Source organism: Entelurus aequoreus, linkage group LG12, assembly GCF_033978785.1.
Source record: "Entelurus aequoreus isolate RoL-2023_Sb linkage group LG12, RoL_Eaeq_v1.1, whole genome shotgun sequence".
NCBI lineage: Eukaryota > Metazoa > Chordata > Actinopteri > Syngnathiformes > Syngnathidae > Entelurus > Entelurus aequoreus.
Window position 1 is genome coordinate 29490302 of NC_084742.1, and position 21186 is coordinate 29511487.

At 43.1% G+C, this 21186-nt stretch overlaps 3 protein-coding genes across 6 annotated transcripts; 1 reads left to right on the forward strand and 2 right to left on the reverse strand.

Annotated features, from left to right (window-relative positions):
• Positions 1-1879: 1879 nt before the first annotated feature.
• On the reverse strand, positions 1880-8747 carry ovol1a (ovo-like zinc finger 1a). Of its 4 annotated transcripts, none has more exons than XM_062066945.1 (6): positions 8614-8747; positions 8326-8510; positions 6481-6716; positions 2668-2835; positions 2433-2577; positions 1880-2358 (listed from the first exon to the last, which is right to left on the reverse strand). In XM_062066945.1, the coding sequence occupies exons 2-6, from the start codon at positions 8423-8425 to the stop codon at positions 2015-2017; spliced, it is 993 nt and encodes a 330-aa protein (XP_061922929.1). In that variant the 5' UTR covers positions 8426-8510; positions 8614-8747; the 3' UTR covers positions 1880-2014. The 4 variants fall into 4 exon arrangements, with proteins under 4 accessions (XP_061922929.1, XP_061922930.1, XP_061922931.1 ...); XM_062066946.1 differs by having other exon boundaries at positions 8595-8722; XM_062066947.1 differs by lacking the exon at positions 8614-8747 and adding an exon at positions 8589-8612.
• An 883-nt stretch (positions 8748-9630) lies between these two features.
• On the forward strand, positions 9631-14662 carry cmasa (cytidine monophosphate N-acetylneuraminic acid synthetase a). Its single transcript, XM_062065574.1, has 8 exons — positions 9631-10301; positions 10377-10519; positions 10601-10756; positions 13034-13170; positions 13241-13335; positions 13402-13573; positions 13662-13827; positions 13911-14662. The coding sequence occupies exons 1-8, from the start codon at positions 10081-10083 to the stop codon at positions 14117-14119; spliced, it is 1299 nt and encodes a 432-aa protein (XP_061921558.1). The 5' UTR covers positions 9631-10080; the 3' UTR covers positions 14120-14662.
• A 429-nt stretch (positions 14663-15091) lies between these two features.
• Positions 15092-21123, reverse strand: LOC133661965 (E3 ubiquitin-protein ligase TRIM39). Its single transcript, XM_062065572.1, has 14 exons — positions 20980-21123; positions 20310-20448; positions 20007-20244; positions 19737-19921; positions 19563-19667; positions 19403-19498; positions 19093-19326; positions 18877-19024; positions 16992-17039; positions 16895-16921; positions 16736-16800; positions 16545-16655; positions 16355-16473; positions 15092-15453 (listed from the first exon to the last, which is right to left on the reverse strand). Exons 2-14 carry the CDS (start codon positions 20445-20447, stop codon positions 15204-15206), a joined length of 1764 nt encoding a protein of 587 aa, XP_061921556.1. The 5' UTR covers position 20448; positions 20980-21123; the 3' UTR covers positions 15092-15203.
• Between the last annotated feature and the right edge of the window lie 63 nt (positions 21124-21186).

Here is a 21186-nt window from a genome sequence, read left to right on the forward strand (position 1 = left end):
ATCACGGATTTGTATTTTAAACCACCTCAGATACTATATCCTCTTGAAAATGAGAGTCGAGAACGCGAAATGGACATTCACAGTGACTTTTATCTCCACGACAATACATCGGTGAAGCACTTTAGCTACGGAGCTAACGTGATAGCATCGTGCTTAAATGCAGATAGAAACAAAAGAAATAAGCCCCTGACTGGAAAGATAGACAGAAGATCAACAATATTACCAAACCCTAGACTTGTAACCACACGGTTAATGCTTTCCAGCCTGGCGAAGCCTAGCAATGCTGTTGCTAATGACGCCATTGAAGCTAACTTAGCTACGGGACCTCGACAGAGCTATGCTAAAAACATTAGCTCTCCACCTACGCCAGCCCTCATCTGCTCATCACCACCCGTGCTCACCTGCGTTCCAGCGATCGACGGCGAGGCGAAGGACTTCACACGATCATCGATGCGGTCGGCGGCCCGGAGACAGAGGAAGTCAACCCAGACAGGTGAGGACAGTGGCGCGGCGGCAGACGGCGTTGTAGCTTTCGACGACACCACCGGCCGCCATCAGAGTCGGCAAGAAACATATATTTCCCCAAAGTTACGTACGTGACATGCACATAGCGGCACGCACGTACGGGCGATTAAGCGATCAAATGTTTGGAAGCCAAAGCTGTACTCACGGTAGCGCGTCTGCTATCCAACTCAAAGTCCTCCTGGTTGTGTTGCTGTAGCCAGCCGCTAATACACAGATCCCACCTACAGCTTTGTTCTTTGCAGTCTCCATTGTTAATTTAACAAATTGCAAAAGATTCACCAACACAGATGTCCAGAATACTGTGGAATTATGTGGTGAAAACAGACGACTTAAGCTGGCGACCGTGCTATTCCAAAATGCCTGCTTCAACCCTTGACGTCACGCGCAAACGTCATCATACCAAGACGTTTTCAGCCGGAAGTTTCCCGGGAAATTTAAAATTGCACTTTATAAGTTAACCCGGCCGTATTGGCATGTGTTGCAATGTTAAGATTTCATCATTGATATATAAACTATCAGACTGCGTGGTCGGTAGTAGTGGGTTTCAGTAGGCCTTTAAATATCAACGCTAAATCAGTAATCTTACTCTTATTCTTAATTATATTCAATAATTGCATCTAACCTACTTACAATTTAACAGGATAAACCTTTTCAAATAATATGAAAGTGTGCGTTAATCACAAAGATTATTATCAAGACTCAGGTCAGGCTGATTACAAAATAAATACTAATCAAATATACCGCAAATTAAAACTATAACAATGTAGTACATACACACTGCTAAAATAAGCACATTCCAGCTAATGTAATAATATTTCTTAAATAAATCAAATCAATGAAATGTAAGTGTAAATTAAAGTACAGCTTTGTCACTTTAGTCATAATTTTTGCACTTAAGAAACTTCTCTGTGATTTTAGCTCTAGACTTCTTCTGTTTGTTTGATATTGTCGTTCCTGCCACAAGTGGTAAAAAAGTGTATTACAACTGAGTACAGCTGCGGCTCTGCTAAGAAAAATATATATTAGTTAGATATTTTAGATAAATATTGCATTTAAATGTGTTTTCCTTTTCTACATACAGGTGTAATGAAGTCCTTCTGGCCTGTGTGAAGTAGAGTTTCCGGACCGCTATTTTGCCGTCATTGTAGTCAGCCGGAACTTACCCTCCAGCAAGGTGGGCGTTTACTAGATTCCTGCGACAAGACCTGACAGAGACCAGGAATCCGACCTCGCCCTCCCAACTCTGCTTCTTTGGGTGTAAGCTTGCAGTGAGGCGCAGTCACTATATGTCACATGGTCCCATCACAACTTTTAATGAATGTATGCATGAAATAAACCATTGCAGTGTGATATATTACTCCCTTTAATGAATCAACTGATAGGAAAGTCCTATATTGCTTTACAGAAGGCCCACATGCAGTAAAAAAGCAAGAAAAGCAAGTTAGCAGTCCCATGATAGTTCCAGTCAGAAATGTTTTTCTCTTTCTTTTTATAGGCCGGCTGATCCCGTGGTGTCGTCACTATCGGCTCCTTGTGGTGAACCCAGCGTACATTCCAGCTCTCCGATCATTCCTGTTCCTCCCGAACTCCCTGCCCGCCGCCCCCCCTTCCCTTTCAAGAGGGCGCTGTCGGGGTGCAGCGAGTGGAGGTGCAGCAGCAGCTCGTCCTGTGTGGCCGCTGTGTGGCCGCACTCCTCGCACACGTACAGCTTGTTGCGGCGCTCCTTGTAGGCGTACTTTTGCGTGACGCTGTGGATCTTCTTCATGTGCGACTCCAGCGAGCAGCGCTGCGTGAAGGCCTTGTCACAGAGATCGCACTTGTACGGCCGAACTCCTGCACAAAAAACAGAAACGTCAGCGCCATTCGACGGCGTGAGGGAGGAGCGTGAGTGCGACTGTGCCACGCACCCGTGTGTGTGCGCACGTGTCTCTTGAGGTCAAAGGTGTCGTTGAAGCCTTTGCCGCAGAAGCTACAGAGGTGCCGCTTGGTGTCGTTGTGACACTTCATGTGTCGGTTTAACATTCGTTGGTACTGGAACGTTTTCTGGCAAATCTGAAGGCAACAAACACACATTCTGGAACCTTATATGACAGTCAATACATTCCGCTAACCTATTTATGTTTTAAAGCCAAGTTGGGATACCTGACAAATTAAGGGCGGCGTCAGCCCGCTCGACGACCGGATCACAGATGAGGCAAATTTCATGGGAACTGGGTTTGTCGTCATGACAACGGGCATGAACGTGTCTTCCGGTACTGTCAGGGATGGCGATGTAGGAACAGGATCATGAGGCAATTCGCCTGTCGTCACCTGACAAGAGACAAAGAAGCTTGATTTCCAGTGTTAACTCTCCGACCGACCAATCACACAGGCTGTGTCTCAAATGACACACTTCCGTACTTACACTTAAGTATTTTGAGTGCATAGGTATACTCACAGCAAAAATGCAGTGCGCTGTCAGCACCTGGATCTTGCACTCAAAACGCTAAAAAATGTCGAGGACACAGTGATGGACACTTACCACCCGCAAAAGTCGACATTTTGGCTACGAAGTAGAAGGGACTATCGCTCAAAAATAGCTGGAAAAAATAAATGTTTAACCATCATTTTTTGTCCTTTCAGTACAGTTTTGCTTTATTTTGGCCATACTTATTGTTGTGTTACTCCATTGTACATTATTTTTGTAAGATGGGTTTTTAACATTGAAATCAAAATGTTGCAATGTCCAATTCTTTTACAGATGTACAATACAATGCAAGTTATTCGACAATACCCCAAAGCCAAACGGCATGAAAACATTTTGGATTCTTTATTTATCTCGCCTTTTCTTTTTTTTATCAAATCTCTAAATCAACTTTAGCCCTAAAAAATACCTAACATGAAATGCTTTATTAAATTGTAATCCTTATTTATAATCAGTCCATAAAAGTTTATCTATATAGACCTTAAATCACAAGTGTCTCAAAGGGCTGCACAAGCCACAACGACATCCCGACTCAGATCCCACATCAGGGCAAGAAAAAACTCAACCCAATGGGAACAACGTGAAACCTTGAAAGGTACCGCAGATGTGGGGACTCCCCGGGTGACCGGTGCAATGGATGCCAAGTGGTTACAGTTAATAATGTGAGAGTCCAGTCCATAGTGAGGCAAGCAGGGGAATTGAAATTAAAAATAAATGTACATTTAAAAAAAAAAGTATATTTACGTTGGTCCACCTTTTGCAGCTCTCACAGCTTCAAGTCTTCTGGGATGGCTGTCCACAAGGTTGCGGAGTGTGTTTATAGGAATTTTCCACCATTCTTCCAAAAGTGCATTGGTGAGGTCACACACTGATGTTGGTCGAGAAGGCTTGGCTCTCAGCCTCCGTTCTAATTCATCCCAAAGGTGTTTTATCGGGTTCAGGTCAGGACTCTGTGCAGGCCAGTCAAGTTCATCCACACCAGACTCTATTATCCAGGTCTTTATGGACCTTACTTTGTGCACAGTCATGTCGGAAGAGGAAGGGGCCCGCTACAAACTGTTCCCACAAGGTTGGGAGCATGGAATTGTCCAAAATGTTTTGGTATCCTGGAGCATTCAAAGTTCCTTTCACTGGAACTAAGGGGCCAAGTCCAACTCCTGAAAAACCACCCCACACCATAATTCCTCTTCCACCACATTTCCCACTTGGCACAATGCAGTCCGAAATGTACCGTTCTCCTGGCAACCTCCAAACCAAGACTCGTCCATCAGATTGCTAGATGGAAAAGCGTGATTCAACACTTCAGAGAACGCGTCTCCACTACTCTAGAGTCCATTGGCGACGTGCTTTACACCACTGCATCCGACGCTTTGCATTGGACTTGGTGATGTATGGCTTAGATGCAGCTGCTCGGCCATGGAAACCCATTCCATGAAGCTCTCTGCGTACTGTACGTGGGCTAATTGGAAGGTCACATGAAGTTTGGAGCTTTGTAGCAACTGACTGTGCAGAAAGTCGGCGACCTCTTTGCACTATGCGCTTCAGCATCCGTTGACCCCTCTCTGTCAGTTTACGTGGCCAACCACTTCGTGGCTGAGTTGCTGTTGTTCCCAAACTCTTCCATTTTCTTATAATGAAGCCAACAGTTGACTTTGGAATATTTAGAAATGAGGACATTTCACAACTGGTTTTGTTGCACAGGTGGCATCCTATTCCATGCTGGAAATCACTGAGCTCCTGAGAGCGACCCATTCTTTCACAAATGATTGTAGAAACAGTCTCCGTGCCTAAGTGCTTGATTTTATACACCTGTGGCCAGGCCAAGTGATTCTGATCATTTGGATGGGTGGCCAAATACTTTTGGCAATATATATATATATATATATATATATATATATATATATATATATATATATATATATATATATATATATATATATATATCAAAAGGCCTTCAAACAGTTAATATATATATATATATATATATATATATATATATATATATATATATATATATATATATATATACTACCGTTCAAAAGTTTGGGGTCACCCAAACGATTTTGTTGAATAGCCTTCATTTCTAAGAACAAGAATAGACTGTCGAGTTTCAGATGAAAGTTCTCTTTTTCTGGCCATTTTGAGCGTTTAATTGACCCCACAAATGTGATGCTCCAGAAACTCAATCTGCTCAAAGGAAGGTCAGTGTTGTAGCTTCTGTAACGAGCTAAACTGTTTTCAGATGTGTGAACATGATTGCACAAGGGTTTTCTAATCATCAATTAGCCTTCTGAGCCAATGAGCAAACACATTGTACCATTAGAACACTGGAGTGATAGTTGCTGGAAATGGGCCTCTATACACCTATGTAGATATTGCACCAAAACCCAGACATTTGCAGCTAGAATAGTCATTTACCACATTAGCAATGTATAGAGTGTATTTCTTTAAAGTTAAGACTAGTTTAAAGTTATCTTCATTGAAAAGTGCGGTGCTTTTCCTTCAAAAATAAGGACATCTCAATGTGACCCCAAACTTTTGAACGGTAGTGTATATATATATATATATATATATATATATATATATATATATATATATATATATATATATATATATATATATATATATATATATATATATATATATTAACTGTTTGAAGGCCTTTTGATATAATGACGTCACAGTTTTAAATTAGTATACATTTGTATAACATGAGTTATCTTTTTAAAACCTGTGACATTATTACAAAACAAAAGATAACATGTTTGATATTTTTGTTTAGGACTGATGTTTACTGAGAAATTTAAAGCAAAAAAAAAAAGAATCCAAATGTTTTTACACTGTTTCAAAAACTTAAGGACCTTTCTGTCCTGTTTGGCTTTGAAGATAATTAAAATTGAACCGCGACCCGAGAGGGCAAAGCGGTTGAAAATGGATGGATTGATGGATGTCTCCGTAGCGTAGAAGTGCTAAAATCCCAAGACGTCAACTCATTGTCCAGTCGGCTCTTAAGGTGTTAGAGAGTAAGGTTAACCAACGTACTCTCACACAGCTGCACCTGCTGGCATTTGTTACACTCACCACCCTGCACCTCACGGCACCAATGTAACCCGCCTGGGTCTGCCTCCTGCGATCAAACCAGGGTCTTCAAGATGAGAGATAAGAGCACTGAGCAACAAGCTAAAAGCTTAAGCTGTCAGCTTGTTGTTCAGCTCGATTCTTCTGGCAATAGGGAGAGAGGTTTACCAACGTACTCTCGCACAGCTTCACCAGCTAGCATCCTTTAGGGGGGAAATCCAAATGTTGGCAATAATGCTGCGCCGAGTGGTTACAATTCACAAAAAAAGGAGAGAAGACGAAGGTAAATATTGTCATTTTCTGGTAAGTGTAACGACACTAATGGATTTGGGGCACTACATTCATATTTTGTTATTGAAGTGTAGTGACGGAAGTATACCATTTAAGACACGGCCTCATCCAACAATACTCACCTTCATTTTGGAGCGGACAAACAAAGAGCTGCTCTGTGACCAGTTGGCACGGACCTCTGAACTCTCGTCCGTCAGAGGTGCCACCGGGCTCTGCGGCCGGCCCAGCACCGTGCAGGACGGCAGTTCGGCGTGCGCGTGGCTCTCGGTTAAAGACTGCTTAGCCAGGCAGAGTGGTGCGGCCTCGGCTGGACTCGCCTCATCCTCCATCACCAGGACGGACGGGGGAAAGATGGACACTGTAGAAGGTAGCCATTTAAATTTTTACATGTGCATGGCAGGTGCACACACACACGCACAGCATGCATGGTTGGACCTGTCCGACCAGACAGTCCTGCAGCACCAGCTCAGTGTGTGTGTGTTTCTGTGTATGTTGAACCTCATGCAGGGCGGCGCTCGCATCAAACACAAAGATCAGCGCAAACAATTCATGTGACTCTGATGCGTTCAAGTTCTGCTATGAAGTCACTGACTTTTGATTTCTCTTGTCTGTCAGCTCTGCATCCATTGTCACCATGTGAAGGTGGGCTGTTTATGGGTCCATGGGTGCTGCTGGATGTTTCAACCCTCTTTTAAACATCTTTGTTAATTAGCCCATTTTGGTGATAGTTTCTATGGCTACTGCAGCAGGCTGGACATTTAATCTCATCTTATTGTTTGCGCACCCTCCCCCTTTTGCCAATGAATGAGCTGTGAGTGTGTTTGTGTGTGTGTGTGTGTGTGTGTGTAAAGTGCTGTTATGAGACAGAGCGCGGGGTTTCCATAAGTAAGAGAGAAGAGAAAAACCTGACTTGACTTGTTTCAGTAAATGCTACCTCATACTTTCACGTCAGTCTGTGTGTGCATGTGTGTGTGTGAGTGTGTGTGTGTGTGTGTTTGCTGAAGGCGTCTGCGGGGTCCGTTACACGTCCTCAAGTCTAATAAACATTAACTCGGCGGTGCTCAGAGGAAGCGGCAGGGTATATAAGACACAGATTAACAGTCAAAAAAACAGCCTGACGACAACCTGTCAGTACAGATTTTGTCCAGTAGAGGCAGGGGTTAGCTTAGCATGGTTAGTTTAGCACAACACCTGGACAGGTAAGTGACAAAAAGTGCGAGTGATTGAAACTCGGCAGGACTTTTGTGGTGGTTCTGTGTTGGCCAAAAAGTCCTTAAAGGACAACGAGTGTCGTCAAGCGTTCATACTTTCGACTTCAGTGAAAGTCCTGCCACACGTCAGGCAGGTACAGCAAGTAACGGCACATACCACAGGCAAGGAGACCGTTGTTGTGCAGGAAGTCTCCTCCATAATAAGACAAATGCTGCTTGTTGCAGAAGGATGACGTCACAACGCTGATTGGGGGTGCCATGGGGGCTAGCGAGGGTGTGTGTGGGGGGGGGGGGGGGGGGGTGGGTGTGGGGGTGGGGGGGGTGGGGTGTAGTCCGTTATGTGTTATCTGATCCTGACGTCTGATGGCAACAATGCCAATTGTTCTCCTGCAGGGGGAGAGGGGGACACTCCCTAACTTAAATTAATGCAGTGTGTGCGATGAGGGACAAGGGGGGAGGAGCAGGGGGCGGGGGGGGGGGGGGGGGGGTCCCTTAACTTAAATGAATAGTGTCTGAAACGGAAGGGGGCAAAGAAGAAAAGGAAGAAAATAGGAGGTGAAAAGAGCACAGCAAGTTTAAAATTATTTTTTTAAGAGAGATGTTTGAAGGTACGACTAATGGACTATTTCGCCTCCTCGCGCACTGCTGCTGTCCTTCCCGTTATTCGGCCTCGGTCCCGTTACACTCTCACATCTGGACCAACACCCCCTGCCCCGTGCCCCGGTGGGAATATTCCGGCAGGTAAGGCGGACTCACCTGGGACGTAGACGTCTCCTCGTTCGTCGTCCGGGAGCTCGCTCCAGTTCCGCTTTCCCGGCGAAACGTTGGCCTTCTTCACCAGGAAGGCTCGAGGCATGTTGGCCTGGAACTTTCTTGCCTCTTCTTCCTCTTCTTATTCCTCCTCCGCGCTCACCTGAGCTCCTTCCAGTGGCGGGAGTCCACTAAGGGGGGAAACAAGTCCGTTAGTCCGCGCTAAAGAGAGCGACGAACACGCAAGCAAACAAACACGAAACGCTCACACGCACACGGGACAAAAAAACGCACTCAGGTGGGTCGAGCAGCAGCACAGGTACTAATTTAAGAGCAGGAAACTGGCGCCAGCGCGCATGCGCCTGAGAAATAACGGTGACAACAAGGAGAACGGATTCTGGGCTGGGCTTCAGTTTACCTGCTCAACCGGTTTCCTGCCTTTTGTCAGCCTGAGAACATGGAGGACACATGTCATCATTTTTATGACTGCGCCGTAACACAATCATTTAAAAAAGATATATATATTTTTTAAATAAATGAATTTATAATTAAGACAATGAAACTTCAAATACATAGGACACATGTCATAATTTTTATGACACAATCATTTAAAATATACATATATATATATATTTTTTAAATACATGAATTTATAATTAAGACAATGAAACTTCAAATACATAGGGCACATGTCATAATTTTTTATGACACAATCATTTAAAATATATATATATATATATTTTTTTAAATAAATTAATTTATAATTAAGACAATGAAACTTCAAATACATAGGGCACACGTCATAATTTTTATGACACAATCATTTAAAATATATATATATATATATATATATATATATATATATATATATATATATATATATATATATATATATATATATATATATATATATATATATATATATATATATATATATATATATTTAAATAAATGAATTTATAATTAAGACAATGAAACTTCAAATACATAGGGCACAGGAAGATACACGACTACACGATAGGCATGGCAGTCTGCTATAGCAAACAATAATTTATAAGATGTGTGTCATGTATGTTAAAGGCATATGCCTCATGCGCAGCATTTTCATAGGAAAATCCACAAGTCTAGGCGAGGCTGCTGATGAGCAGAAGGAGGTTAAGGGAGTGTGGTATGCTGCCCGGGCGGTCCGATGAGTTGAGCCAGAAGACCTCCCTTCCTCTCTCATCACAACATCTCGCCTTCTTTCTTAAGAGGATAAAAAGTAGGAGATCATGTTTCATTCCAAAATGGTGTTAATGACTTGATTTAAATATTAAATATTCTGCATTTATTCTTTTTAAGTCTTGTCAGTGTAGACACCAACTTATGTGCTTTTTAATTGGCCTGAATTCCTCAGTGAAGGGAGGGGAAACTGGTCAGGTAGCATACCTGTGTGTGAGTTTTCTGTAAAAGTTAGTAGACTAAAAAAACAACAACTTTAATTTAAATAGCCTGTCATCATCTCATATATCATTCTACAATTTATTTGGAGAAGAAAACATTTTATCTTGTATTTTGAAGGCCGATATTCTTGTAGGCACATTTGTGGTTCACCAGCAAGTGGCGGTAGTGAGTACTACTTTGCCTTACTTGCTGCAGTGAAAAGAGGGGAAGAGGAGAACCAGGAAGCGCCCGACGCCAAGGTACAACCTACAGAGTTGCAGACGCTTAAAACCGCCCTAAAACCGACAGGCTTCCCTCGAGACAAAGGAGAGAGCCGCAATGGACTCCCGAAAGAGAGGTTTGCTCACTAGTGGCGATCGGGCCACACAGGAGGCCGGCGGCAAGCATAGCAAAGCGGACGGGAAGAGACACATCGCCGCGCTTATCCTGGCGAGGGGCGGAAGCAAAGGCATCCCCCTGAAAAACATCAAGAAACTGGCCGGGGTGCCACTCATTGGATGGGTGCTCCGCGCGGCCGTGGACTCCAACATGTTTGACAGGTACGAGTAGAACAAAAAAAAAAGTGACCGTAAATGGCATCTGAAGGGCTAGAACGTCCGTCCTGTGTTTTTCAGCGTGTGGGTGTCGACGGACCACGACACCATCGAGCAGGTGGCGCTTGCCTGGGGCGCCAAGGTGCATCGGCGCAGCGCCCAAGTCGCACGGGACTCCACCTCATCGCTGGACACCATCCAGGAGTTTGTCCGACACCATCCGCGTATGCCGGACAACAATTAAGGCCACGTTTGTTTAGAGCGCTAAAACCTTTGACACACATACTGTGTTTGTCTTCTCGCAGATGTGGACATAGTGTGTAACATACAGGCCACCTCCCCCTGCCTCCACCCGTTCCACGTGAAGGAGGCATTGGAGTTGATCGTGCTGCAAGGCTTTGACTCCGTTTTCTCCGTGGTCCGCAGGCACCAGTTTCGCTGGCAGGGGGTCACAAAGGGCTGTAAGTGGACAAACTTGTGTACTTGTGTGTGTGTGTGTGTGTGTGTGTGTGTGTGTGATGTCAGATATAGAATCATTTTTATTGGCCAAGTATGTCACACACAAATAATTTGACATGGTACTGTGCTCTCTGTTCAATGCAAGAAACGGGGAAAAACGCAACAACGAGATTGTACATATCATGGTCGACGAAAAAAGACTGACCACTGCAACAGTCCTGCCGAAACAGGATGTTGTGACGACAAAGGCAACATAGAAAATAATTAGAGATGTCCGATAATATCAGCATGCCGATATTATCGGCCGATAAATGTTTTAAAATGTAATATAGGAAATTATCGGTATCTGTTTTTTTATTATCTGTATCGTTTTATTTTTTTATTAAATCTACATAAAAAACACAAGATACACTTACAATTAGTGCACCAACCCAAAAAACCTCCCTCCCCCATTTACACTCATTCACACAAAAGGGTTGTTTTCTCTGTTATTAATATTCTGGTTCCTACATTATATATCAATACAGTCTGCAAGGGATACAGTCCGTAAGCACACATGATTGTGCGTGCTGCTGGTCCACTAATAGTAACCTTTAACAGTTAATTTTACTCTTTTTCATGAATTACTAGTTTCTATGTAACTGTTTTTATATTGTTTTACTTTTTTTTATTCAAGAATATGTTTTTAATTTATTTATCTTATTTTATTAATTTTTTTTTTTTAAAAAGGACCTTATCTTCACCATACCTGGTTGTCCAAATTAGGCATAATGTGTTAATTCCACGACTGTATATATCAGTATCGGTTGATATCGGTATCTGTAATTAAAGAGTTGGATAATATCGGAATATCGGCAAAAAGCCATTATCGGACATCCATAAATATAATAGAATAGAATGCCTTTTATTGTATCAGTGCGACAGTCTATGAATATGCAAAACATAGGAAGGAAAGAAAATAAATAGTGCAAAAGGAGGTAAGGTGCTCAGTCCAGTCCTGAGAACGAATGTTATGAATATGAATATGCACGGAATTGTCTGCCGCGGAGGCAGCATGTCTGCGACGTGGACGTACATTAATATATACGAGATTTACCCGCGAACAGCGATCTGCAAAGTATGCAAATATTAATAGGGCAGTGGCGGCTTCAAAGTGGAGAAAGTCCAAATGGAGCAGCAGCGCAAAGCACGTGTGACGTCAGGTTGGCTGCAGCTCGCTGTTCCTCGCAGACATCAAGGGATAGAAGTAGAGTCTCTAAATAGGAGTACATTCTATAATAACACCAGAAAAAGATGCTAGCTTTGTTGCCAGTCGTTTTAAATAAATAAAAAGTCACTAAAAGGGTCTAGACGTTTGAACAGTTCTCAAATTACATTGTAATATAAGCAGCAACAATTGGAAAATGGAGCAAAGCGATGTATAAAAATATATGTTAACACTAATAACAGATTTGTTTTTTAATGTATGTACGCAGTATAATTTTTTTTTCAGCGTCTTTATAGAAAATCATAATGTGGCAAAGTATACGATGTCGTCATGGTGGCTACCTCCCTAACCACGCCCCCACCGCCATCTTTGCAATCTAGGAGAAACCCTGATCTTGGTATGAAACAATGGGTAGACATTTTCTACATAAAGCTACAAATGTAAAACAATTAGTAAAAAATAAAACATGTTGTGCACATATAATTGTAACATATATAGATAAACAACAAAACAAATCAGTGGCCTCTGCAGTGCTACAGGCCATTGTCTGCTGTGGTGGGGAGACAGCACGGCCAAAGACCGGAACAGACCCAACAAAGCAACCAAGCGAGCCGACTCCGTCCTAGGCTGCCCACTAGCTCTTGACCAATTTCCAGTCCGTGGGGATGAGCGAGAATGCCTCCAAGGAGACCAAAATGTCCGACACATGCTCATTCAGCTAGGGCTCTGTGAAGCCCGTCCTTCCCGACGTCGAACGCTAGCTCCGCAGCTTCGTCTCTTCCTCCGCATCTCCTCCGGTCCCTCCACACAGACTCCGGTGTGGCAGAGAGCCAGCAGGCGGTCTTTGATACAAACATGGGCTCCCCCGAGGCAGTTTCAAAAGTTCGCAAAAAAAAAGCGCAGAAGCCACAAAAGTGCCACACAGTGTTGCGCGGCCCTGATTAGCTGGGAAACCTCCCAAACACAAAGGGGGAAACACAAGAGCAAGGAGCTCCTGCAGACAGCAGCCACTACAGTGGTGCCATCTTGGGAGGAAAAAAGTATTCTTAAAGCAGACTTCCTCTCCTTTCAGCGCCTGACCTAACCAAACCGTTGAACTTGGACCCGGCTAACCGTCCTCGGCGTCAGGATTGGGACGGCGAGCTGTGTGAGAATGGCTCCTTTTATTTCACCACCAAGGAGCTCCTCATGGACCGGGGTCTTCTGCAGGTTTGCGGCCATGTTGGGAAAACTTGCCAGAACCTTGTGGATGCCAAGCTTTGCCCTTTTAAATGTGCAGGGTGGCAAGGTGTCCTACTACGAGATGCTTCCTGAGTACAGCGTGGACATCGACGTGGACATCGACTGGCCTGTGGCTGAGCAGAGAGTCCTCAGGTTGCAAACATGTTTTTTTCTTCCTAAGTACGACTGCCTCTTAACATGCGTGTTAATGTCTCACAGGTATGGCTACTTTGGCCAGGCAACGCCGGAGGTGGTTCAGCTGATGTTCTGTAATGTATCGGGATGTTTGTTGGAGGGCAACATCTATATTTCTGCAGCTGGAGAGGAGATGATGTCTGTCAACACCAGAGACATGGCTGCCATCCGCATGCTGAAGCGAGAGGAAGTGGAGGTTGTCAGCTGTCAAGCACAGAGGCCGCCCCCCAAAAGTGGTTTATGTCTTCCTAATTTGATGCCGCCTCGACGTGCTTGCCCTGCAGGTGGTGCTGCTGACCACTCAAGAGGACCCTCTGGCGCAGACGTTGGTGGATAGACTGGCCAAGAGGACAGGCTGTCAGGTTATTCAGGTGGGGGAGGAGCCTCTTCCTGATTTGACGGCCATGCTGAAGTCTAGGAAGCTGAATTGGAAGGATGTTGCATACATGGGTAAGGTGCTACCATTTTCCATCACTTACAGGCCGCCATTGCCTCCTTATTCTGTGGCGTCCTCACCGCCAATGTCTTATCAGGTAACGACAAGCTCGACGTGGATTGTCTCAACCTGGCTGCGTTGAGCGGGGTCCCCGCCGATGCCCCCGTGGTGGCCGTCCAAGCCTCCAAGTACACTTGTCACTGCCTGGGCGGTAACGGCGCCGTCAAGGAGTTCGCAGAGCACATTCTGCTCCAGAAGGAAAAGGCCAAATCTCAGAAGAAGCGTGACGGCATCAATTCCCAGTAGAATCTCAAAATGGACTATGACAGAAGTCTATTTGCACTTACAAGGTTTTTTGAAGTATGACAAACATCACTGGTTAAAGTTTTTTGAAGACATTATTGTGTGTGAATGTGTGCAGACCAGTAGTTGTGTCATATTTGAGCTTGGTGCTAATGCTAGCTTTTGTTGCTTGAATTATGACAAACGTCTCTGATTAAAGTTTTGTGACAAGTGGGTGTGATTTGTATGGGTTAATGGGTGCGGACCATTGAGTGTGTCATAATTCAGCCATAATTGAGTGTTAATGCTAGTTTTTGTTTTTTGAATTTTGACAAACGTCACTGGTAGAAGTTTTGTGTTTTTGATTGAGTGTGGACCAGTGGGTGTTTCATATTCAAGCCAGGTGCTTATGCCAGTTAGCTAATTAATTAATTGTGATCATGAAGTTAATGCCAATATATTACTGATTTTCATGTTTGTCTTCCCAAAGATTCCTCAATGCTGACATTTGCTGAGCAAATTATTTAATAATCTATGTTTACAAATAAAATCACTTTTTGAACTATTGACCTGAATGATGAACTTTTTTTTTTTCCAAAGAAAAAAGTGCCGGACCACAGTGCAAGTAGATGCATTTGTGTTGCTATGGTAACTGCTATGTGACACATGCTAGACAACCAGAAAACCGCAAGAATGTCAGTTAAAAGCATAACAAAACCTATCTTGGGTAAAGACCATTTACATGTGCTTCAATTGGAGAACGTTTAACAAGCAAGATGTCAGATAGGAATATGTTGTGAATCATTTCATAAAACAAAATGCGACAAAATTTTCACTTTTTAAAAAGTTAACACTAAGTTCTTTCAACAATACATGCATCATTCCTCTACAGCTAAAAACTTATTTACACTTATCCAGTAGTAGAGGTATGTACATTTTCACATCTACAGTAACCATCAAAATCTTAATGTTGATAGTCGAAAACTTGTTTGTGTAAAAAAAAAAAAAAAAAGTATTTTTTTTAACGAGCAAATCAGCCCTCTCAAACCCTAACAATGTCAGGACAGTGATAAAAAAGGAATATGAAATAAAAGGAAGGAACAATTGGTCAGTCCGACTTGTCGACCGGCGTGATGACGAGCGGTCCATCGTTCTTTCCCGACTTGTTGGTGCACGGGCTGAAGAAGGGCAAGATACACTCTGTGAAGTTGTCGTTGAAGGTGTAGATGTGGATTTTAGCGTCCACGTTGTAGAAGGAAACCTGTCCTCTCTCATAGTCGACAAATATTCCAATCTTGTTTGGCCGAAGGTTCAGGTGGACGTCTGTGGAGGGCTCTGTGCGGAAGGCATATTTGTTCCTGGTTTGAGGGAGAAAAGGTGTTTTTTAGGATAAATATTAGGGCTGCGAATCTTTGGGTGTCCCACGATTCGATTCAATATCGATTCTTGGGGTCACGATTCGATTCTAAATAGATTTTTTACGATTCAACGCGATTCTCGATTCAAAAATTATATTTTCCCGATTCAAAACGATTCTCTATTCATTCAATACATAGGCTTTCAGCAGGATCTACTCCAGTCTGCTGACATGCAAGCAGAGTAGTAGATTTTTGTAAAAGGCTTTTATAATTGTAAAGGACAATGTTTTATCAACTGATTGCAATAATGTAAATTTGTTTTAACTATTAAATTAACCAAAAATATGACATATTTTATCTTTGTGAAAATATTGGACACAGTGTGTTGTCAAGCTTATGAGATGCGATGCAAGTGTAAGTCACTGTGACACTATTGTTCATTTATTTTTATTTTTATAAATGTCTAATGATAATGTCAATGAGGGATTTTTAATCACTGCTATGTTGAAATTTTAACTAATATTGATACTGTTGTTGATAATATTCATTTTTGTTTCACTACTTTTGGTTTGTTCTGTGTCGTGTTTGTGTCTCCTCTCAATTGCTCTGTTTGTTGCAGTTCTGAGTGTTGCTGGGTCGGGTTTGGTTTTGGAATTGGATTGCATTGTTATGGTATTGCTGTGTATTGTTTTGTTGGATTGATTAATTTAAAAAAAATAAAAAATAAAATAAAATATATATAAATAAATACATCAATTAAAAAAAAAATCGATTTTTAGAAAATGAGAATCATTTCTGAATCGCACAACGTGAGAATCGCGATTCGAATTCGAATCGATTTTTTCCCACACCCCTACTAAATATGTACACAAAGTTGTGGCATGCATAGATTAGGACTCACTTGTCTCTCAAACTGAGGAACCAGTATCCGTTACTTGGCGTGACATCAATCTTGCCCTTCCTGTTGCTGGATTGTCTAGCGACCCCCAGGTCCCAGTCAGTCTTGCCGCCCACAAGCACCTGTCACCCAGGCGAGGATACATTAACAACTAATCACCCGCGCCCCCATAGCTCCACTGACTCCTACTCACCTCCCAGTAGTGTCGCCCAGAGCTGATGGCCTCTCTCCCCAGGACACAGACCACCCTGTCAAACCTTTCTGTGTTGTCCGGAAGCAGCTGGTGCCGCTCGCTGCACCTTACCTGCACAGCAGAGACCAAGATATCCGATGAGCACGCAGAGCCTTGTGACCGTCAACTTGCTGACAAAAACAACATCTCACACTCTTCATGCTGTCTGACAGGATCAATCTGGGGTGGGCTGTGTTGCTGTCCAGTGTCACATCAGCTAAAAAAAATTGGAGGACATCTTTGTTATCATCTGTATCATCATCATCATGAATCTTAGTCCTAGTCAACTAGTCTTCATAAATGGGACTTACTTGAATACTCCTGGACCCTCCTCATCCCTGCAGAAAACCAGAAATGCGTGTCAGGAAGGCATCTTAACATGCAAATGTGTGTGTGCGCAACACTCACTGGGCTGAGGACGTGTTGGACTGGCTTCCAGCAATGAGGCAATAAAACCTGCAGAGGTAGTACAGAACGTGGATCTCTAACTGTGACAAAACAAACAATGACTCTGTCTCAATTCGCTGACATTAGAATACGTCTTTACAAGCCTTAATCGATATTTATAAATTGTGATCAAAATAAATGTAACGATCGGAATTAAACTCAATGTAACGGAGTGGGGGTTAAATCACCAAAATGATTCCCGGGTGCGGCGCCGCTGCTGCCCACTGCTCCCCAAGGGGATGGGTCAAATGCAGAGGACAAATTTCACCACATCTAGTGTGTGTGTGACAATCATTGGTACTTTAATCTTAATCTTAATCTTAAAAGTAGCGTTTCTTCTTTTCAAAAATACTCAAGTAAAAGTAAAAAGTATGTAACATTAAAACTACTGTCGAGTACAATTCATCCAAAAAGTTACTTAAGTAATGTAACGGAGTAAATGTAGCGCATTACTACTTACCCCTGCTAATACTTGGTTAATATTCAAGTCACGAAATGGAAATTGAGTATTGTTGGCGCTTTTGAAATTATGCATTAAAAAAATCCATCCGTTTTCATGCCTTTCATAATGATCGTGAACAATAGGCAAAATTCCACAAAAAGTGCAGTTTCCCTTTAAAGTGTGTTCACACGGTACAGCACTGTCAGTATCCAGATGTTGCTCTTATAATGCTCAAAATGGTTAGTTTGCAGTGATGGACACCTACCATCTTGAATATTTGCCATCTTAACGACATCGCATGAGGGGGACAGACTTATTTGAAATAATGGCAGCTGACAAGCAAACCATAGTGTGAGAAAATAAGGTGATACTTTAACTTAAAGAATGCCCCAACTTAAGAGTGTTTTGAAATAAGAGCTGTCTCTCGACTAATTTTTATGCCTTAAGTTGCGAGCGTCTGACCTCAGGGAACATGCTTTTTTCTGTACCAGAATATGACGAAGTGTATGTAGCACTTGGCTTCACTGTAACCACGGTGGGAGACGAGAAAAGGCTTGTGTGTTGTTTCCTTTAATCTTAATAAACTTACAATGTTTTGCAGAGGTTTAGTTATAACAATTTTCAAGTTATACTATTAGAGTCACGGTGGCAAGTGTGGGGTTTGATGGTGCAAAATATTTTCTTCTTCCTCGGGGGGGCGTAACAGAAAATATTTGAGAAGCACTGAAATAAAGGAAGAACTCATCAAAAATATGACCGAACTTGTCGAAGCAATTCAAGCTTATCACTGCTAGTTTGCACCATACTCAGACAGAATAAGGCTAACACTAGCAAAGAATGTTAAAATAATATATAAATGGCGGACATTTATTTAATGAAAATATAGAAAAGTTGCTGATGGTGTGTTTGAAGGTGAAGCAGCTGGAAGGAGATACAGTAGATGTCCACTCTCCTAAGTAAATGCTGTACATTATAATTACATTACTTCATAAAACTACTGTAGTGTTTGTACTACATTTTTTGGTATTTTTTTTCATACACTATTAATTGACAAAAACTTTGTTTTCCCCTTTTTAAAAGGCATGTTACTCGTTGAAATTCTGCTGTTTTGTCCGGCCAATTAAATTTATTTAAATTCATTTAAATGGGTAACGATGATTTGAGATACAAGTGTTTTGAGTTAAGACCTACATCACAGAACCAATTAATGTCATAAGTTGATGTACTACTGTAGTGACTCGAGTGGTAACAATTCACAATAAAAGAGGAGCGAAGAAGAAGAAGAAGCAGTTAAATATTGCTCTCGTCATTTCCGGTAAGTGTACACAGTGGTGTAAAAGTGTACTGATGGAAGTATTCTATTTGAGACACAGACTTGTTCTTAACCACACCACGAGAGGGCACCTGTCTCGGTTACGCTCCTTAGCCGCTCCTGGAACTTGTCCACCTGAGCCGCCAGCGACTTGTAGATGGCGCTTGTGCCCAGGTCAGACGCCACAGACACGCCAGACCAGTCTTTGGTGGGTGGAATGCTGCAGACCCTAGGGAAACTCTGGGAACGATACACAGCCGTTTCGAGCGCGGAAATACAAAAAGCTAAATCATTTGGACGCCACTCACCTTAATGCCTTGTACGTAGTCGTCAGAAGTTGACAGTGTGGCAACCGCTCTTTCCCGCTGTTGGAGTTCCTTCACTTCCTGCTCCAGCTGCTGTACCATGGTGTCTGCCAGTTGCTCAGATGTCTTCCGGTTGACCTCCATGGAGAAAATTACATCCGCTTGCGAGCGTTCGATGGCTGCCACCAGCTCAGAGAATATGCACACACTGCTGGCCGTCTCCTGCTCCACTGCTAGCTATTTCCAGATACACAACATTACTAACAAGCTTCCAAATTAGACTGAATATTTCAGCTAGAAGACAAGGACTCACCTTCATGTTTGCTACTGATATTCGGATCTCTTCAATCTTCCGGAGTCTTTGTTGGATCATCTCCTGGATCTTCTGTTCCGTCTCCTTCAGCTGGGCCTGCACATATGCAAACACGATTAATACCAGATCCGTGCCTAACATCAGTGCTTGGCTTTCCCACCTGCTTTTCTATCCACACATCTTCCACCTTCACCGTGTCGTGATTGGAATGCTCCTCAGCCTCACAGTTGGGACAGATGTACTCCCCGTCGGTCAGACAGATGATCTAAGCGCAGAATGAAAATGAGAGCGTTCCAGAGGTGAACGTGTGGAACAAAAAACAAAATTCTGGTACCATGATGCCCCTCTGGTGGATCTGGCAGATGGGAATGTTTGGGCTGCTGGCTACTCCACTCATGGTGAACCTTCTTCGGGCGAACAACTGGGACGGTAAAGCAATGGCTGGAAGCTCTTCATTGGCTCCGCTTGCCACAGAGATCGGACTTTGGTTAGGGACGGAAGACGCCATAGGAGTTGTGACTGTGGGTGTTGAGGTGATGAGTTTGCCATGGATTTTTGTTAGGGACTGAATTAAACAGACGATCTCGATGGTCACATGACTCACCTACTTCCCTGCTGTTCGGGGACGTTTTGGGCGGAACACGTGGAAGCCTTTTGGTCAGTTCATTTATTAAATCGCTGGGCATAGCGCCATCTTGTACACGTACTTTCTTGTCCTTCGCCAACCCCCCATGCCCTGCAGACATGGATCTGTACTGCTCTGTGATCTCACGCAGCGTCCTGTTGATCTGGAGGTCCGGACGCTTCTGGAAGGTCCTTTTGCACAGAGGACATTGACATTCCTGCAGAGGAAGGACACATGAGGTCATGTGAATGTGAAGGTGGAGGTGGAGGTAGGAGAACCCACCTTGGCCCCGTCCCAGTACTGGTTGATGCAGGTGACACAGAAGCTGTGACCGCATGGCGTGGAGGACGGGTTATTGAAGATGTCCAAGCAGATGGAACACGTGAACTGATCGCCGTCCAGAAAAGTGTTTAAGGACATCCTGCAAAAACAGGACAGTCATGTGGTCATAATAAGCACTTAGATAGTAGGGGTGCCTCAAGAGTTCCCCCCTCACACATGACAAGCGGCTAACTAATCCTAGCGCATACACTACGATATTGTATATTGTTATTCAACTAGACACACATTATACAACGTCTGCTTTGTTGCCACAAATCTGATTAGAATTAACATTTTAGGAATGAAGCGGAACGAAATGTTATCACAAAGATTACATTCTGTACAAAGTTTCTTTGTGTGTAGTTGTTGGTTAGTAATTTCACAAACAATACATTTCAGTTAGACTGTACACATCAGGTTTTTGGACATTTGGAAACTAAAAAATGTGGACTTGGAGAAAATCTGCCCTGGCAAACAGGATAATAAATGTTCGAGTGTGAACACATTCCGTAAAAAAAACTAAACTTGTCCCTCAAGTTAGTCACAACCTCTCATTCAGTTGTTTTCCCTTTGTGGCCCAACAAAGTGTCATTTCACTTGGACATTCTTCAATGTGTGTGACAACGGGTACCTTATTTTGCGCGGGTCGTCTCAGGCATCCGAATGGGCTTAAGGTATGTCGATCGTATCCTGGTGGCACTCACTGGTCTTGTAGCTGGTCTGCTTGTCGCCAACTAAAGAATCAGGGCGTGCAAGGCTTTTGAATTTCCTCACACCACACCCACGTAAGACTGCTTCCCCGTTCAATGTGGACGAACTGGTTGAGGAAGGAAAACCA

What these genes read in the sequence shown, in the direction of transcription:
- cmasa (XM_062065574.1), top strand. Translation starts at nt 10,081, where the DNA reads ATGGACTCCCGAAAGAGAGGTTTGCTCACTAGTGGCGATCGGGCCACA. An exon ending in GCAGGGGGTCACAAAGGGCT is followed by an intron (nt 10,757 to 13,033) that starts GTAAGTGGACAA and finishes CTCTCCTTTCAG; the next exon opens with CGCCTGACCTAACCAAACCG. An exon ending in GCTGAGCAGAGAGTCCTCAG is followed by an intron (nt 13,336 to 13,401) that starts GTTGCAAACATG and finishes AATGTCTCACAG; the next exon opens with GTATGGCTACTTTGGCCAGG.
- ovol1a (XM_062066945.1), bottom strand. Translation starts at nt 8,425, where the DNA reads ATGCCTCGAGCCTTCCTGGTGAAGAAGGCCAACGTTTCGCCGGGAAAG. An exon ending in AGGAGACGTCTACGTCCCAG is followed by an intron (nt 6,717 to 8,325) that starts GTGAGTCCGCCT and finishes TACCTTCTACAG; the next exon opens with TGTCCATCTTTCCCCCGTCC. An exon ending in CGCCGCCCTTAATTTGTCAG is followed by an intron (nt 2,578 to 2,667) that starts GTATCCCAACTT and finishes TGTTGCCTTCAG; the next exon opens with ATTTGCCAGAAAACGTTCCA.
- LOC133661965 (XM_062065572.1), bottom strand. Translation starts at nt 20,447, where the DNA reads ATGTCCTTAAACACTTTTCTGGACGGCGATCAGTTCACGTGTTCCATC. An exon ending in ATGTGTGGATAGAAAAGCAG is followed by an intron (nt 19,499 to 19,562) that starts GTGGGAAAGCCA and finishes GCATATGTGCAG; the next exon opens with GCCCAGCTGAAGGAGACGGA. An exon ending in TATCAGTAGCAAACATGAAG is followed by an intron (nt 19,327 to 19,402) that starts GTGAGTCCTTGT and finishes ATCTGGAAATAG; the next exon opens with CTAGCAGTGGAGCAGGAGAC.